General features: G+C 43.3%; 1 protein-coding gene across 2 annotated transcripts in view; it reads right to left on the bottom strand.

Moving 5' to 3' along the window:
* RCAN2 (regulator of calcineurin 2) overlaps window positions 1-19,265 on the bottom strand; it is a 263,983-nt gene that overhangs the window by 14,193 nt on the left and 230,525 nt on the right. For both annotated transcript variants that reach the window (XM_012756433.3, XM_012756439.3), the window contains 2 exons: window positions 11,410-11,583; window positions 8,982-9,153 (listed from right to left, as the gene is read on the bottom strand). In XM_012756433.3, the coding sequence (XP_012611887.1) occupies window positions 8,982-9,153; window positions 11,410-11,583 (346 nt within the window). The remainder of the gene's footprint in view (window positions 1-8,981; window positions 9,154-11,409; window positions 11,584-19,265) is intronic.

The raw sequence follows: 19,265 nt of genomic DNA, 5'->3' as shown, positions 1-19,265 counted from the left end.
CCCAGACCAGGCCCAGAGCAAGGAACTGACTCAACTGGAATTGTGACCCCAACCCAGGAACTGACTCAACACAAGAAGATGATTTCTATACCCCTATAATTTCCCCCTGAACCTAACCAATTAGCAAACTCAATTGCCGAATCCTTTGCCCACCAAACTATCTTTAAAAACCCCATCTCCCAAATTCTAAGGGAGGCAGATTTGAGAAATTCCTCCCGGCTCCCTGGTTAGCACTCTGCAGAATTAAACTCTTTCTTAGTTGCAGCCCTAACTGCCTCAGGATACTGGCTCTTCTCTTTGCAGCGGGCAATACAACCTGGGTTGGGCAGCAGCAAGACATTGAGCTAGGAGCTCAATATAGGCACTTACATTTTCATAGGAGACTAAGAAACAGTCTGAAAATCAAGTGACAATAAATAGGTAACATACACTGAGCCTTTACTATGTTCAATGCTGGACACATGGATTTATATGGATAATCTCATTTGATGCTTGTTATAGCAGGAAGGTGAATCACAGAGAAGTAAGAAACTTGCTCAAGGTAGCTAATAAAAGATGGAGCCTAGATTTACACACACGTCCTAAGTTTTAATCATCATCCTAAAGAAATAGAAAAGCCTCTCTTCATGTTGGATCTTCATTTAAGGCTAAAAAAATAAAAGATATTCTGGCGCAGAGGGACTTATGGAAACTTTAAAAACCACAGCTACTTTGTAGCTGCCTATGCATGAGATCAACCCAGAAGTGGAGAAAGAACTTATTTTCTAAGTAGAGGTGGAAAGAAGGCTCTAGCATTAAAAGAAATATTCCAGGGAATTGAGTCCTTTGCAAACGTTTTTCTCTCAGATTCCTTTGCGTTTCCACGAGGTCATATTTCATTTTGGTAGACCCCAGAGGAGATAAGTGGACTCCAGTCCAGGTCTGCTGGGTGCTGAAGCATAACCACCATGTGGCCGCCTAGATTTCAGGGAAAGGTTGGCAGGGTGCAGGAAGGATACCAGCACCCCAAGGTGACTTCCCTGCCTCAGCAGGACTTCTATGGGCTCGCTTAAAGAAAATATTATCAACAGAACAATTGGGGTTCTCCTTCCTTGCCTCTCCTCCTCAGTTTTGACCCATATCAAAGTCAGAAAGAAGAGGGGGGGCGTCCTTGGTAAGATGGGGGAGACAGAGAAGGGAGAGGAAAAGAGAGAATGAGAGAATACTCTGTAGTTTTCTTATAAGGGAGCCATAATTCAATATAAGAAAATGTGCTTATTCTGGAGGTTTCTAATGCTGGATTTAGGTGGGCCATTTATCTTCGTTCCCTCCTGAGACATTTAGGAGCTAAATACTTCATGGGATCAGCTGACTGACTCGGGGCCTGAATTAATGGTTGAGACAAAGAAGTAGAAGCCATGAGGGAAAGTACAGGCAAGAGACACTCAGAGAACCGTAGAGGGAGAAGGGGTGAGAAGATAGAGAGGCAAGAAGATCAGGGAAAGGGAGCCCCCTGCAGGCGGGGAGAGGAAAGTGGCAGAGATGGAGAAAGGAGGGGCTTGTGGGACAGCCTTCTGTGCACCTGGCCAGAGAGTCCTGATGTTTTCCTCTCTGGGAATAGACCAGGCTGTTCTACCTTCCCCAATATTAGGGGTCCGGCCCCCATAGCAGCTATAGAGACAGATACACAGGCACACATCCATAAGAAAAAAAATCAAAGGACAAACACCACAGTGATTATTTTTAAAGTACTTATTTTGGGATAGTAGGACTTGCTGTTCATCTTTTCCCATTTTCTGTGTGTATTTTTTTTATTTTTCTATAATGTGCACATTTTACTTATGAAATTAGAAAAGGAAGTATTTTATATTGCTACTCCATAGCGGTTCAAGATAAACTGGGAAGTATACACTGAGAAGAAAAGCCTCTTAAAAAAATTTTCTTTTTCAGGGAAAATTCTTCGAAGAGAAATGGAAAATTACGAACATGTGTTCTCAGATCACAAATCTGAGTCCCTTGTGTGGAGAATGACACATAGAGACTGCACTAACGGGAACACCGGGTCCTGGCTATCTTATTTGCCTTTCATATTTGTGATCACAATATAGCAATTGTGGAACAAGAACTGCAGCTTTATATAGTATTCATATCAGAGGCACCAAAAATATAGGTGCTCATTTATATTTTAAAAACTGGATTTTCTCTAACTGTGAATCAGAGCCTGGAAATAGAAAATGTTTCTTTCTTATAGGTTATGTTAATTTATAAAATATATTTTCCATTTGGGGGTGTGGAGGAGAAACAAAATCTCCAGACCCCCAAATTCATGACGCTAAAAGGAGCGTTAGACCTGGGAACTGAGACAGGCAGCCCTGCCACCTTTCCCCCAAAGGAATCCTTGTGATTTTACAGCCCTGTGTCATAACCTTATGCACAAACCAGGTTCCCACTATGATAAAGGCCTTTTGCCTCTTTGATGGCCTTGTCCTCAAAGATCATTTACAAGGAAATTCCTCTTTAGCCCCTAAACCTTTTACAGATCTACAGGCCCCCATCAAACAAGTGTATGCCAATTATAACCTCAGGACTGCAACCGAAGTAAATTCTTAAACCTGGGTTCTGTTGAGTCTCACAGTGGCAACGTGGATTGCAAGCTTATCACCACCGAGGTAGAACAAGGACAAGATAAGATCAATCACTCCTTTGCCTACCCTGGGACAGCTACATAATTGACTTTGTCCTCCATTCCCTTTTTCATTTTTTTTCAAATGTTCACCTTCTCTTATGTAAAATGTAGATTTACTGAGCACTAATCAGAGCCTCACCGGAATGTAACTACTGCCCATTGCTTCTCCTTTTTTCTTCTGCGGGCGCCACCCCCTTAAATACTGAGCCACCAAGCCCCTCTTGGGAGAGCCCAGGTGACAGGTGCTTCTGTGGTTGATGCTTTTCCGGGACACATTCTCAACCTTTGGCTTAATAAACCTCAACTGATTGTGATTCTCGTCTCAGTCACTTATTATTTGGGTTATCAGGGGAAATGCTGTAAATGAAGCAGCAATGCCAGTAAAACTGCTTTACTATGGCATGTTTTGATAGAGAAGAATTTGGAAAAACATCTAAATATAGCAGAGACATGCAACTTAAAACTCAAGCACCATTTTAAACCCTCTTCTGCAGTTAACTCAGATTGATCTCCCTAACAAGAGCTAAAAATAGCAGGAGGAAAAAAAAGAATAGACAATGACTTTTCATATCACTCCCTGCAGGCATTTTCAGTGACAATGAACATGACCTTCCAGAGCCATCCTAGAGAGCAGAATAAAGACTGGCATTTCACTTCCCACTTCTGATTTATTGCCCGTTTAGCATGATGTGCTCTCTGTCTTGCCATTTTTGCTGATTACTATGGATAAACCGTTTTGCTGGGCTGGGTTTTTATTTTGCCTATTTTGTTTTACATCAGAAAAAAAAAAAAGGACATAGCACTGTATTGCTTCTAGAGTCAGGAGCCATAGGTATTATAAAATAAATAAAAATAAGTATTCAATTCATTATCCACATCAAGGTCAGAGCTCATCTTTATTTTGTCTAAGTCACTGTTAACTGATGGGCTTCTACAAATTCACCAGGGGGACAAAGAGAAACACACAAGGCCTCTGCTTTCTAGAAATAAAGCCCTGAAAGAGAGCAGAGGGAGGCAGATTTTGATCTGCATATCCCAGTGCACGTTAGAGGGAAGCATGGAATGTTCTGGAAAGAACTGAGAAAGTGGGGGTGGATTAGGGGGTGCCAATAAGCAGAGTAACAAAATAATAGGGAAGAAAATGTGTAAGTTGTTTTGTAATTTTAAAAAAGTTTTCCTTTACAACAATCTTGAAATTCTTCTAGAGAATTTCATTGCCCAGGGTAAAGGGTGCTGGCTCAATTTATCCTTTCTTCTTTCCAGTGGCAGAGGGACATAACTTACTAGCTGCGCAACCTTGTGCAAGTGACTTGACCACCACTCGGTGCCTCAGTTTCCCCAGCTGCATTAATGAGGACAATAATACTACCTGGTGTTGCCTGTGAGCATTAAATGAATTAATATAGTAAGGTACTTAGAATAGTTCCCGACATATAGTAAGCTCTCTATATAAGTTTAAGCCATTTTTTTAAATTATTATTTAATGTTTTAAAAATTTAACTATTTTACTTTCTGGATCAAAGATAGAATACACAGTCCTGGAGACAATGATTAAGAATGTTTAAAACTGTGCCTCTCATAATTTCAAGGACATACACTTGCTCTCATTATACTAAACAGAACTGAGAGATGCTTCTAGAATATTCTAGCACCCCCCTCCCCACCCTCACCCCCCGCCCCATCTCCTGTTGTAACGTCTTGTTAAGTATTTCAAATGATTTCAGTGGAAACCTGCGGGTTTGGGTTTGATTGTGGTTCCTTTCTTACTATGCTGTTCTCTTCCTGCTGGTTTCTAGGAATTTTCCAGAACCTGGACCTCTCTGGAATTTTCCAGAACCTGACTTGTCCCTCCCTCAGAGAGGGTCACCAGGACCCCTTAAGGGGCGGGAATCCGCTTTGCCCCTAGCTTGTCTGAGCTGAGGCTTGTGTCCTCACCCTCCCTGGGAACGGGTCCTAACAGAGGTCTGTCATTGTCTCTGGGGCCAGCCAGTCAGCTGGCTGAGATGGGTCTTAGCCTGAGTCCCACCCTGCTCTGCATCCCGGCTCCATGATGTTTTCCTGAAACTGACTTCTCCCCAGCTGCTTCAGATTTCTAGTATCTTCTCAGTCACTCGTCTCTACCAATGTAGCATTGTTAATCATTCTCTGAAGCAAAACTCCGTCTCTTTGATCATTTGAGTTGCTTTTCTCTGCTCTCATCTTAATTTGTTTCTCTACTTCCAGACCTGAGGTAGATAGATACAGCCCTTAACATGAAATTAGTTATAATTTGCTAGTGAAATTTTTCTGCCAAAGGCTGAAAAATGAATTTTACGAAATCACTTCTTTTTTTTTCCAAATGGAAATGCTAGAAGGCTTCTCATTATAGAAAAACATTAATTTAATGCTGCCTGACTCAGTCTCTCTAAAGCCATAAGAAAGCAACAATTTTTGCCAGTGAAGAAACTATCTCCAGGCTCTCTATGCAGGCTAATAGCTCTGATCTATCGACCCATTCGTGCATTCGTTCAGCCAGCCAATGTTTATTGAGCATCTACTGTGTGTCAGGGGCTGTCAGGTGCTGGGAATACCAAAATAAACATGCATTCTCTGCTCAAAAAGTAGAGAAGACAGTAAGTCGAAGAACAGAAAATTGCCATAAGAAGACTTAGTGAGCATTTGTGCAAAGTGCCACTGAAGGAGCGACTTCTTGCCTTGGCACCTTGTTGGTGAGGAGGCAGAGAAGAGGGTGGGGCAGATGCAAGGGGTGGCCCTGTTCCTTCACTGTGGCTGCTGCAACAGCCTCTAATATAATCTCTGTGATGTTCTCAATTCAATTGTTGGATACAAATCACTCATCTGTGTGGGTGAGGAAGCTTTAAGGGCACAGGAAAGGGACAAATGGATAACCAAATAAAGATAAACAGCTTCAAATTGCTGGTGAGGGATGGAGAGAAAGAGATCCCAGAAAATGCAACCACATGGCAGCTGGCCCACAGACAGTACTAGTCATCCTTAAAAAGCAGGAAACCCTCAATATTTGCTCTTGCACACAACAATGCACAGGTCTTCCTTTGCACACTCACCAGACACTAGGTTAGGCTTTCTGGAAGTTTCGAGTGGTGTCAGAAATAATTGTTGATTCAGAGTTGGGCCAGTGTCAGAGCAGGTCTAACGTCAGTCAAGGCAGCTAGTGTCCCTAACAGAAAGCCATCCGGCCTAGTGATGAAGCTCACTCCTGGCAGTCAGTCAGAGGAGCCAGGTCTGAAATTTGCCTTTGCCACCATCCCTTGGGAAAGTTCATACATCTTTCTACAGCTCAGTTTCCTGATCTGTAAAATGGGGATATTTCCTGTCTCTGTGTTTAGATCACATAGCAGGGTACTTTAAAAATGGTAGATAGTATATTTATTGTGATAAGGGAAGGTGAAGGGTATAGGTCAGAAATTAAGGTAAAAGGCATGCATTTTTAACAATATTGATGTTATTTATAATTCCAAAAAGAACTCCCTTTTTTCCCCTCTGTCTCTTTAAGACAAATTCTTTCCTCCCTCTTCGCTGGCTCTTGCCAGGCTCTGTGAGCATCCCTTCCAGGGCCTAATTTCCACTGAATCTGTCCCTTCTGTCCCTGCCCACCCCAGGTCACACTTGTCCCTGGCAGCACCTTCCAGAGCTGGGACTGAGCTCTGTGAGCCAGTGAGGGTGTCTGAGACTCACCCTTCCCTTCTCTCTGCACTACGCTTTGTGAACACAGACCATAGGCGAACGCTCTTTCACATTCTCAGTAAACAATGATTTGAATTTTATTGGATTATCGGGTCTGAGTGAGTGAACCCGAGGCTAGCCGGTTCCACTTTCTGGTGGTCAGAAAGTCTGACTTCGCCTGAGCCTCCTTTATAAACAGGGACATAGGAAACGCACAGCACTGCAAGTCCCATCCTCACACTGGCAGGTCACCTCCCTTCCCCAGCCCGGCTCTGGGTCTCAGCTTCCTGTTCTGGAAAATGCAGGCCAGCCAGTGACTCCTAGGTCCTCCAGCCAAGATCTTAGTGAGTCTTGGAGAGCTTGACTTGAGCAGACTAGATTTATTTGATATGCTACACAGCAGTGGTCCCCAACCTGTTTGGCACTGAGGACCACTTTCATGGGCGACAATTTTTCCAATGATGGGGTCAGGGGCAGGGTGGTGGTGATGGTTTTGGGATGATTCAAGAGCATTATTACATTTATTGTGAACTTTATTTCTATTATTGTTACGTTGCCACTTGCCACTCACTGATACGGTTTTGATATGAGTCTGCAAGCAACTTGATTTATGATGGTCTCTGTGCAGTCAAACTTATCTGCTAATGATAATCTGTATTTGCAGCCGCTCCCCAGAGCTAGTATCACCACCTCAGCTCCACCTCATATCATCAGGCATTAGATTCTCATAAGGAGTGCAACCTAGACCTCTCGCATGCGCAGGTTACAGTAGGGTTCCCGCTCCTATGAGAATCTAATCCCACAGCTGATGTGACAGGAGGCAGAGCTTATGCAGTGATGTCAGCAATGGGGAGTGGCTGTAAATACAGATGAAGCTTTGCTGGCTTACCCACTGCTCACCTCCTGCTGTGTGGCCCGTTTCTTAACAGGCCACAGACTGGTACTGCTCGCAGTGCAGGGCTCGGGGACCACAGCTATACAATGTTTAAGCCTATCACATGTGGCTCTCTTTGAAGGGGAAGTGCATGAGGTCAGGATTCCTGAAAGTGAACTAGACCTTCAAGGAAATCATATTTCACCAACATCTCCCATATTATTGTATTGCTTCTTTCATCAGCCCATCTTAGTTAGACACCCACAGCTTCTCACAATGGCCCTGTGAGGGTGAAACCTGCGGCCATTTCAAAAGGCCAGAGAAGCTGAGTGATTTGATGCTGATTACAAAGAAACCCCTAGGAGCCTGCTCTTGAGCATGTGGCAATGTAACTTTCACGCCACACGCTCGGCAGCCAGCAATTCTCTTGCAGGGAGTGCTTTTTAATCAAATCAGCCTCATCTTAATCTGAGTGCCCAGTGAGGTGAGCAGCTCTCTTGGTTTGGCTGGGAATTTCCTGGGTTTAGCACCAAAAGTCCTGTGGCCAAGGAACTCCTCAGTCGTGGGCAAACCAGCATGGTCAGTCACCATATTTTCAGGTTTCAGGTTCTCACAATTCACATAAGAACATGTGTGCAAGAATCAACATGTGTAATTATTAAAACTGCAGATTTCTGGGGTAAGTGATCCTGGGACAAATGTTTTCCTGACCACACTAAGAAATATTGGTAAGGACTTTGGACTCTACCCCTGATCAATGAAATTAGAATCTTTTAGGGTGAATTCAGGGCATTCAGACCTTACTTTTAAAGTTCCCTCCCACTCCAAGAGAACCACCAGTGGATGGAGCAGACACAACAATGGCTATCATTTACCACTGGATCCATTGTGCTGAACATCTCAAGTGCCACCTGGGATCAGCCCCTCCAACCAACTTCCACCATTTCCTGTCCTGGTACAATAGAAGAATACTTTGGAGTGCAAGGTGGCATCATCTGCTGGAATCAAGGACAGTATCACTTCTAGATATAAAACCTAAAGAAACTTTAGGACAAGCGCATAAAGAGATATGTACAAGAATGCTAACTGTAGCTTTGATAGTGATAGCAAATACCTGCAGCCGACCTAAATGCCCATCAACAGGAGAGTGGATAAAGTGTGGTGGTGCATGCATGCATTGGAACACCACACTGCAGTGAGAATGAGTGAATCAGAGCTACTGAGGCCAACATCAGAACAAAATGACCACAAGATCTTTCTAAAGTCAGAGGCTACTGTGACTGACTTCTTGGGGACTTGGAGGTTTCACGTTGGCAGGTTATCTTGTAGCAGAGGGTTCCTAGGTGTGTACCGACACCTATGGCAGTGGTAAAACTAAGTTGCACAGCACATACGCCTCCTGCCAGCTGGTGGAGCTCATTTTACCTGTTCTTAGGCAATAGCTTTCTCGTGGCATAGAAAGAAATCCCCCAAGAATTACGCAGTGCTGTTGGATATTACAATCACTGCACTGCAATCCAGAAGTCGCATGGAGCAACATCATTTCAGCCAGGTTCCTGAATTGCATTGCTTTTAAACAGGTGCAAAGTCTGAGGCTGAGTTCTCGTCCATCATTCCCTCTCACCGTCCACAGAGAGCAATGAATCCACTAGAAATGCAGATGCTAGTGTGAGCCCAGGATGTCAAGCTTGTTAATCTTGTTTGGCTTTTCCATGATGCTGACAAATGTCTATTTCTAAAATGGGCCACAGAGCTTACCTGGTCCTAGTTTGGCCACGGCGTAGAGGAGGTCATAGTTGAGGACGGGCGTGGCGTCGCTGATGGGCTGCCAGCCGACAGGCGGGGAGGACGGGGGCGAGATGAGAAACTGCTTGGCAGGCTGCGGCGGAGCCAAATGCAGCTTGTCTCCATCAGTCTCTGGAGTCTGCACCTTTCAGACAGAGCGGAAACGAAGACGCTTTATTCATCGTGGCTTCACAGGTGCCACGTTGGTACGCTAAAGATGCGCAGGTCATTTTCAGCCTGTGACAGATGAACCGATGAACCCGACTGCGATAATAGTCGCTACTTACCACATACCACGTGTTCAGTTTTCTTATTTCGTCCTTAAAATAGCGGATTCTCAACCTCTCACATGCCTTAGAATCGCCTGGAGGCCTTACTAAAACACAGATCTCTGCGCCCCGCCCCTGGCATTTTGGATTCAGGGGGTCTGGGACGGGGTCTGAGGGTCTGCATGTCCGACAGGTGCCCAGGGCAGGCTGGTGCTGCTGGTCCACGGCCCGACCGCAGACCTGCCAGACATTTCTTTCTCTCCCCTCCCTCCCGTCCTCCCTCCCTCCCTCCCTCCCTCTTTCTCTCATTCTTTTCCTGTCTTTTTTTCGTTCCCTTCTCTCCTCTCCCCTCTCCTCTTCTCCCCTCCTCTCTTTTCCCCTCCCCTCTCCTTTCCTTTCCTATTTCCTTTCCTTTCCTTCCCCTTCCTTTCCTTTTTTTCTCCATCCCTTCTTTCCTCTTTCTCTCATTCTTTTTCTTTCTCTTTTTCATTCCCTCCTCTCCCCTCCCCTCCCCTCCTCTCCTTTCTTTTCCCCTCCCTTCTCCTTTCTTTTCCTATTCCCTTTCCTTTCCTTCCCTTCCCCTTCCTTTCCTTTTTTCTCTGTCCCTTCTTTCCTCCCTCCCTTCCTTCCTTCCTCCCTCCCTCCCTCCCTCTCTCTCTTTCCCTTTTCTCTTCTTCTCTCTCTTTCTCTCTCTTTTCCCTTCTTCCCTTTTTCTCTCTCTCTCTTTTCCCTTCTTCCCTTCCTCCCTTCCTTCCCATTGAGATAAAGTTCACGTAACATAAAATTAACTACTTTAGAGTGAACAATCCCGTTCTCAGTGTTGCACAACTACCATCGCTTTCCACATCCAAGCCATTTTCATCACGGTAACAGAAATCTCACACCCATTTTACTATGATTTCTGTTTCCCACTAGCCCCCGGCAACCACCATGCTGCTTTCTGTCTCTATGGATTCATTTATTCTGCATGTTTCATATAAGTGGGAATATAGACTACGTGACCTTTTGTGTCTGGCTTCTTTCACTTAGTAAAATGTTTTCAAGGTTCGTCCACATTGTAGCATGTATAAATATTTTATTCCTCTTTATGGCCAAATACTATTCCATTGCATGGACATACTACAACTTGTTTATCCATGCATCCATGGATGGACATTTGAGTTGTTTCTACCTTTTGTCTATTGTGAATAGTGCTGCTATGTACATGTAAGTGCATGCATCTATTTGAGTACCTGTTTTTAGTACCTAGGAGTGGAACTGCTGGGTCAGATGGTAACTCAATGTTTAACTCTTTAAGGAGCCAAGTAAGGATGCTGATGTTTGTCCAAGACTCACAAATTAGTAGCAGTGGTGGGATTTGAACATGGATGTGAGGCCAAAGTGTGTGTTCTCTTCACTGTGCCATCTCTGTAGAGGCCAAAGTGGAAACAATACTCACAGATCACTTAGGAGATGGCTCAAGATATCTAGTGATGAGGTGAGAGAGCTAATGGAACATTATGGATATTGATTTTTCTATTGCTGTGGACTCCATGAGCATTGCCATGAATTACCCATCCCCTTCTGGAACAGCTAGAATTTATTTTTGGATGAAACAAAACACCAAATTAATTTCCATATATTTGTAACCTTTTCTCATGAATATGAATCATTGGAAAGGTTATACAGTCCCACTAAAACTGTCACATAATTTATGGTTTTAATTATAACCTTGACAGGAAGGTTAGGAATAGTCGTAATTAGATCATTCTTATTATGACTACTAGCTGGCATTTATTGTGCATTTACCAAATGCCAGGCAGGCACTTTAACATGCAATAATTCATTTAATCCTCATAACAACACTAAAGGGTATCTATCATCATCATCTCTACTTTGCTGATGGGAAACTGAGCCCCAGAAAGGTTATGTAACTTGCCCAGGTTAAGCCCAGGCTGCCAGCTCTCCAAGCCTGCTTTCTAAACCATTAAGCAGTCCCTGTCTGGGAATCATGATACGGATCTATTTTGCAGTGAACTAATTTATAAACTACAAACCAATCTGGAAATTGAAGGGCTCCATTTACATCTTAGAAAGGTAAAAAAAAAAAAATGTAGGGAAAAAGGAGTAACTTCGGTAAAGAATTACCTTACCTGTGCAAAATAGAGTTTTAATTTTTTCCCTCTGAACTGAGTTTCATGAAGCTCTATCCTGGCTCGGGCTGCAGATTTAGGATTGCTGAAGTTTATTCGGACACGTCTGAAACTCTTAAATAGCTGGAACGTCACACAGTCATCATAAGTCCGGAATAGTCCCTCGAATTTTTCCTGATGAAAACAAACACAGAGGAAGATCCATTAGTCACGTGTCTTGTATAATGCCAGATCTGATAACAAGTACCTAAATAAATAGGCTGTTTATAACATATCATTAAAATAGAACACCAGTAATGTAGTTTTTCATCTGTTGGTCTGCTGCCAAGTGCTAAAAATGCCAGTAGATTCAGCTGAAGGATTGATAAGCTGGGTCTAGGGGATCTGTAAAGGACCAGAGAATAGGGTTCGAAGTGCATGAACTCCATGGAATATTATGCAAAATGCTGAGTGTTTCCGTTAGCAAGAGGGATCATAATTGTCATTGGGTTCTCAAAGGAGATCATCATCTCTAAAATATTAAAGCTACTGAGTAAAGCACGTGGTAAACATTAGTGATTATCAATGTTAGGGATACTTTTCTTGCCTAAAAATATGAGATTCCCACATCACCCCAAATCCTAGTCAGGCAGCACTATGTGATGAGTCCTGGTCAAGCAAATGGGTATGGAAAGCATAAAAAAGCCCTTGAATAATTTTTCAGTTTCTTCCTCTGAGGAGGCTACATGTTCCAAATGGTACAGGTGTCAGACACAGGATTCCCCCTCACCCTGAGTCCCTGAGTGACTGTGTGGAACAGAAATAACTTTCCCCCTATACCCACCCCATCCTATAGCCAACTTTGCTTTGGCAAGGAAAGAAAAAAAAAAAATAACCCTCTGTTGCATTAAACCACTGAGCTCTGGGGATTATTTTATTCCTACAGCATAGCCAAGCCTATCACAATACAAAGTAATAATTTAATAATTTAAATCCAATACATAGTTTCAATTCAATTGAACAAGTATCTATTAAGTGCTCACTTTGTACAAAGTAGGGCCCCTCTCTAGGCTTTAGGAAGATACAAAGATGAGTATCATATTGTTCTGAGCCATGATGATCTAACAATCTAACATGAGAGGCACATACAGACACAAATAACAGAACACCCAGAAGGCTGGGGGAAGGCATAAAAGGAAAATTAGAGAATTTTAAAACACACACACACACACACACACACACACATATATATATATAAATTAATACCACCTGTCTGGTTCCTCTTAGTCTTAAAAAAATCCTTATTCTAAGAAAACTAGTGCATGTTAAGCAACTGTGTGTTTTTAATGGAGGAATTGCCACTAACAAAATAACTTCTATAAATATATTTTTTAAATATTCTTTTAAAAGGTATTTTGTCATGAGTAAAAGTGGGAATGGAGATGCTGCATGAAAGATTAATACTGCAAGAGTCATAGAATTTTAACTAGGAATGGACTAAGAGATGATAAATTCAACCTTTCCCTCCTCCCGGCCACCATTTCACAAGTAAGGACCCTGAAGTCTGCAGAGAGAAGGACCCAGCCACGGACATATGGACAGTCAGGGCAGAGCCACGACCAGGCCAAAGTCCTAGTGACCCTCACTACAGAGATACTGTCAGCTATATTAAGAATCACACTGCTAGATTGACAGGAAAAGCGAGAGATGGAGAGAAGTAAGCTGGCCCCCGAGCAAAGCGTGACGACTTCTAAGAGAATCAGTGCAGAAATGGGGGCTTGTAAAACCACTGACTTCTGAGGCTGCTGGACATCCAGATGAACTTGTCTCAGACCTCAAGTGCATGCTTGTGATCCTCCCAAACCCTGCAGCCCGTATCTGAGGACTCCCAGGCTGGGGCTCCCTGTGGCTCCTTTAATTTCTGAGTCCTGTGTCTGCCACAACCTTTCTCTTTCATACTAACATACCAGTCCAGTCCAAGAACCCCAAAGAACATAGTCAAAATTTTTGTTTTGTTTTGTTTCATGACATTTATGGAGATTTCAGGGGTTCTTTCCCTCCTTTCCAGGCCATTTCTTATTCTCCTTTCCCTATCAAAAGCAAAATAAGAATCACTCCTTGTCTTAAGCAGGGCAGTTTTTGTCCTCACCTCTCGGGTCCTGGAATCAGCCAGCCCCCAGGGCCTAGGGCTTCTGCTGCGGGCTCGTTATGAAATTCTTTCCCAACAATATTGCCTTTTCCTGAACAGGAATCTGGATGAATAAAAAGCTTTCTGTTTCCTCACAATGAGAGTACTAGGAACTGCTCAAATCACAGCTGGTGGTTTGATTAGTTTGGGGAGTTTTCAAGGAACTGAAGGAATTAAGAGATTAAAAACTTGTTCTTGTTCTATGTAGAGGATAATATTTTTGGAGACAGAATCCTTGGGTCTTCTTTTGGCTGGTATGCTTTTCCAACTCTAGTTTGGGGGTTCTACTTTCCTATCACCTATCCAGGGGCTAAGCATGGACAGTTAAAGGCTAGCCTTTGTGGGGGGCAGGGGGTGCTATTTTCCTTTTAGTCTGATCTCTTGTTTTACACTTTATATCTCCTTTTTATGCCTCAAGTTCATCAGAGCTGTTTGGCCTTAAGAACCTGCACTATGAGCAAGGAACCAAGGGGTCCTGGCTTTAGGGTTAAGGGAGGGCTGACCCCCAATTGCCTATGTGCTGTCTCTGTCATGAGGCCTTGGCAGACATCAAGAACTGATCACAATCTGGTCACCACTGACCCTCAACCGAGGTCTCCAGGCAATTACTACTATCAAGACACAAACCTGTCTGATACCCCTTGTTTTGGTCTTAGGCCAACAAGCAAAAAATCAGCTCTTGCTCCAAACTTGGGGGTATAGCCTAGAGCTGAGGGGCCAGAGTTCTTAGTGGAACCTATGGGGCTTAAAGTCTGTAATGATAATAATAATAATAATAATAATAATAATAAACAGCATGTCTTCTCTGTACAGGTCTTTTGGGAACTTGCAGCTGTAGTGGGTGACAGGTGGCCAACAACTGGGGACTTGCTGGCCATCTCTATTTGTGTTTCTATTAGTGACATTATAAACACTTCATATGCTGAGGCAACAGGACACTAGACCACATTGGTTGGAGGTGGATCCAGCACAGTGAACCCACCAGATGAACCCCGAGGCAAAACTGTGCTGTGGAAATTGCTGGCTGCAGGAGTTGTCACCTGCCGTTGCAGCAGACCTTCCACGCTTTGGATGCCCGGGTCCCCACCAGGTAGACAGTAATATTCTGTTGTCATCTGGCTGCCACTTCTCTCCAGTCTGGCACCCCATAAACCCAATCAACTCCTCATTTCCTCGATCATTAGTTCTCTTTGTAGCCTCTGGTTTCAGTGAAGTTCTACAGGCGTGACCTCAAGCTCTTTGGTTTCAGGACTTATCTACACTCTTAAAAATTATTGAGGATCTTTGAGCACTTTTGTTAATGTGGGTTTTATTTATCAATGTTTATTGTACTTGGAACTGAACCTGAGAAATATCAAAATGTTTACTTATACATCCATTTCAAAGGAACCAGGTGTAAACCCATTGTATGTTAACATAATCTTTTTTATGAAAAATAATGGTTTTCTAAAACAAAAATGTATTTAGTGAGAGGGTTGATATTGTTTTATGTTTTTGAAAATCTCTTTAATTTCTGACTTAGGAGACACCTGGCATCTCATATCTGCTTCTGTATTCCATCTGTCGCATGTGCTGTTTTGACTGAATGGCATGAAGAAAAGCTGGCCTCATCCAAATACGTGTTTCAGAAAAGGGAAGAGAATGTTAATAACCTATTGGATAATTGTGAATATTCTTCCTTGATATTTTGTCAAAACTCAGGAAGTGGTAGTTTCTTAAAGTGTACTGCAATGTTGAATCTGAAGCCATAATAAAATAACATTTTTTATTTGATCATATTAAAATTTATTTGTTTTGCACTGTGAATGGATTTTTGTACCTAAACATGATTTTGCGACAGTGTACATTAGTTATTTGGAAAATATTGGTTCCTCGAGTTATGCAGCTTTTTTTAAATTGATCAATTTTATTACATAATACTAAAAATCACATTCATTTATGCTGCCACTTATCCAAAAGTTAGAGATCTTGGGAATCTGTCAAATTCATATAGGTAGATACAAGTTTTTTGAAATTCTAATTCTTGGTTGAAAGCTTATTTTTTATCATTGGTGACCAACACTGTCAGCTATTTTCCTTCAAGTAACAGATTTCACTTTATTCACTTTTGAAAAAATGTCTGCCAAATACCTAAGTCTGTGTAACTATAGTTTGTCAGTTGTTTTTCAAGTAAAAATAGTGTTCCCTGAGAAAAGTAAGTGCCTGGGGGCATCTTAGAACAGCTTAGAACATTTCCTGCAGTCCAGCAGAGAATTTTGGGATGTCACAGAAGTGTTTCCCGTGTGTACTTCTATTTGGCTATTGAGACTTTTAAAGAGGCATATGCTCGAGAATAAAGAGGTAATAAAATGAATAACTTCATTTTGGACATCAAGGACATTTTTAAGTAAAATTGGCATTTTCTTTCTTTTTCCTTTTCTATTGAAACTGTATGTGGCTGTGAAGAATACAAATACAGTTGTGCAATACAGAAGAACATTTTGGTCAATGATGAACCACATATATATGACAGTGGTCCCATAAGAGTGTAATACTGTGTTTTTACTGTACCTTTTCTATGTTTGGATATGTTTCTATACACAAATATTCAACACTGTGCTACAATTGCCTACAGTATTCAGTACAGTGACAGGAGCAATAGGCTGTACCAGACAGCTTGGGTGTGTAGTAGGTTATACCATCTGAATTTGATGGCATTTATTACTGAGAGATAGGAGGGGATGAGTTGGTGAGGTTTGAGTGTGGAAGTGGAGCACGCAAAACTGAAAATGGCTCTTATCTAAGAGAAGTAGGAGGTGAGGTTCTGTTTGGAGCAGGGAAGGTGACCGGGGTCTAGGGGCTTATGGAGCATGAGGGAGATTGAGAACAGCTGCTGTGGTCAGGGGTAAAGACAGTCAACACAGGTGGGTGAAAGGACAGTGGGATGGGTTGAAATGTGTTCCCCCCCTCCAAAGAATATGTTGACGTCCTAACCCCCAGTCCCTCAGAATATGACCTTATTTGGAAATAGGGTCATTGGAGATGTAATTAGTTAAGATTAGGTCATATCAGAGTGGGGATAATCCAAGATGCCTGTTGTCTTTATAGGAATACAGCCCTATGAAGACCCAAATGCAGGGAGAGCACCACGTGAAGACAGAGGAGGGGAGCGATGCATTTGCAAGCCGAGGAATGCAAGATATTGCGAGCAACCCGCCAGAGGCCAGCAAGAGGCAAGAGGGGATCCTTCTACAGGATCCAGATGGAGCACGGTGCTGCTGGCACCTTGATTCTGGATTTCTAGCCTCCAGAATTGTGAGACGACACGTTTCTGTTGTTTTAAGCCACTCAGTTCGTGGTTCTGTGTTACAATAGCCCTAAGACAAAAGCAGAGGCAGCCACACAGCACCAAAGAACTCACTCAACCTGGGAAAGATACAGTTTTAACAGAGCCAGCTAACACAATTACGCCATTTCCCCCAGGAGGGCAGGAAGTGGATATTTAGGTCGTTCCAGGGTGATGTGCGCAAGACGGGTGTGTGTCCATGTGTGTGTCCGTGTGTGTGTGTGTGTGTGTGTGTGTGTGTATGTGTGTAGGAGGCGAGAGCAGCAAAAGAAGGAGGAAGGAGTAACTTGCAAGGGTTGAAAGGGCTGGCAAGTAGGGCACTGGGATGACTGACCCCAGGAGGACGGGAGGGAGGGGAGGGGAGCGGGAGAGTCGGGTCAGGCCGAAAGAATGGGGAGACGTGAGCGTTTGAGGTTCCTGGTGAGGCTGAAGAGTAAGCTCAGCAGGTGTGACACCGTGGGAGAAGTAGAAAGGGAAAAAATTGTGGACCCAGAAGAGAATTTTCTAAATTTAAGGTTTCAGAAGTTTTTCAGTACTAGATACCCTAAGGTCCAACACAAGGCACATGAAGAGGGTTCATGTATTCATGACAAGGTGAAGAAGATGGGAGTAGAGGCCAAAGAATAGCGAGGCTAGAGCATGGGACAGTCAACAACTCGGGGAGGGCAGGAAACAGAGCTGAGGGGAGCACTGCGAGGTGGGTGATGAGCTGCAGGAGAAACAGGGATGAGAGACCTGGAGCACCCAGGGGTATGGCGAGCAGAGACGGGGAAGAAAGAGTTCAACTGGAGGGCGGGGCTTGGCGGAGAAGGTCATCTATGAACAGCAATGGAACAACAGTCTGGAAGCATCGGGGGAGGCCAGGGAGTGCCAAGCCTCGCAGCCTGGACTCCTGGACTTGAGCGGGGACTGGACAGAGGTCTGCCCAGCCCCGAGACTGCCAGGGAGTGAGCACTGCCGGGGACAATGCAGGGCTCAGAAGGAGAGGGTGTGGAATGATTATTCCAGAACACAGTTGTGCTCTGAGAAAAGTCAACACAGGGCTCTAGAAAGGAAAAATGGGAGAGAGTGGAGGAGGGGCTGGCAGGAGAGGAACGGGGCGGGGATGGAGAGCAGGGCAGGAGGAGGAGGCAAACACAGGAGGACCTGTGTTAATGGGGATTGTCAGAGCAGTCCCCACCCCCAGCACGGCAGCAAAGATGGATGTGACAAAGGGACCAGAAAGGTGGGACGGAGCTGACTAAAGGCTACCTGGTGGGATGGGACTGAGGCCACACGGGTCTGGGGCACTTGGGGTCCAAAAGTTAATTTGATATATTTTTTACCCTCTTCAATTTTTATGAGCTGTATCTTTCATAGATAAAGAACGACAAGGTACATAGAGATGCTCCAGGGAGTATGCTTGACAATGTGCACGTGGCTGCCCACCAAGTGACAGACCCAGGCCGTACTGGAAATAAAGTAATTCTATGGTGTCAAATACGAACACTTTGGGATTTTCAAGTTTTTGCCTTTAGAGGTATTTGATTTTTCTTGAGTGGTCTGGAAAGTGTGGAGATAGGAGTTCATAGCTGTCTTGGAGAGAGGCTCACTGAGGTTTTCCTTAAATCATATTTCACCTCTGCTAAAATTATTTATTTATTATAATTATTAATTATTATTTTAATAAATAATTTATAATTATTTGTTATAAATTATTAATTATTTATTTATTATTTTATTTAATATCTGCATTTAACGAAACGACTCCACCACCGTGGCTTACGAAGGTATGTCAGAACAAAATGAAATAAAGGAAGTAGAAACTGAGTAGAGAGAAAAGGGGGAAGCAAAGAATAGAAACATAAATTAGAGCCAAGAAGGAGCTCTGTTTAGAAAGGCTGAGGAGCTTCTCATAGAGCCTTGAACATTTGCCATGGGTGGGCCAACATTTCGCCTCTCCTCTCTCTCAAAGCTAACAGTTACACAACTCACGTGGGCCTCGTCTAAAAACTGGGCGGAAGGCCCTGTCCAGAGATAACGTAACAGGAAGAGCACTGTCTCCAGGAGCTACAGAACATGAACCAAGCAGCAGACGACCCAGCATCATTCCCATTCGGCACATAAGCAAGTATTCTCTTTACAACCCATAGCCTTAGCAGTGTTCTTAATACTTAGGAAGTATTCGGTATATTCTAATTGATGGGTTGATACAAAACCCTTAAGTATATTTTAGAAATTACCATCTGTAAACCAGACAGGTGGCAGATGAAAAATAACTTCTGATGTAATTATCTCATTGAGTCTCCAGTAAACCCTTTGAAGGGGGAGTTGAAATTGCCATCCTTAAATAACACAGGAAGCAACTGAAAGCCAGAGAAGTTA

This window comes from Microcebus murinus, chromosome 5, assembly GCF_040939455.1.
Source record: "Microcebus murinus isolate Inina chromosome 5, M.murinus_Inina_mat1.0, whole genome shotgun sequence".
Classification (NCBI taxonomy): domain Eukaryota; kingdom Metazoa; phylum Chordata; class Mammalia; order Primates; family Cheirogaleidae; genus Microcebus; species Microcebus murinus.
Note: the sequence above shows the minus strand (reverse complement) of the source record. Positions and strands in the feature narration are given on the sequence as shown.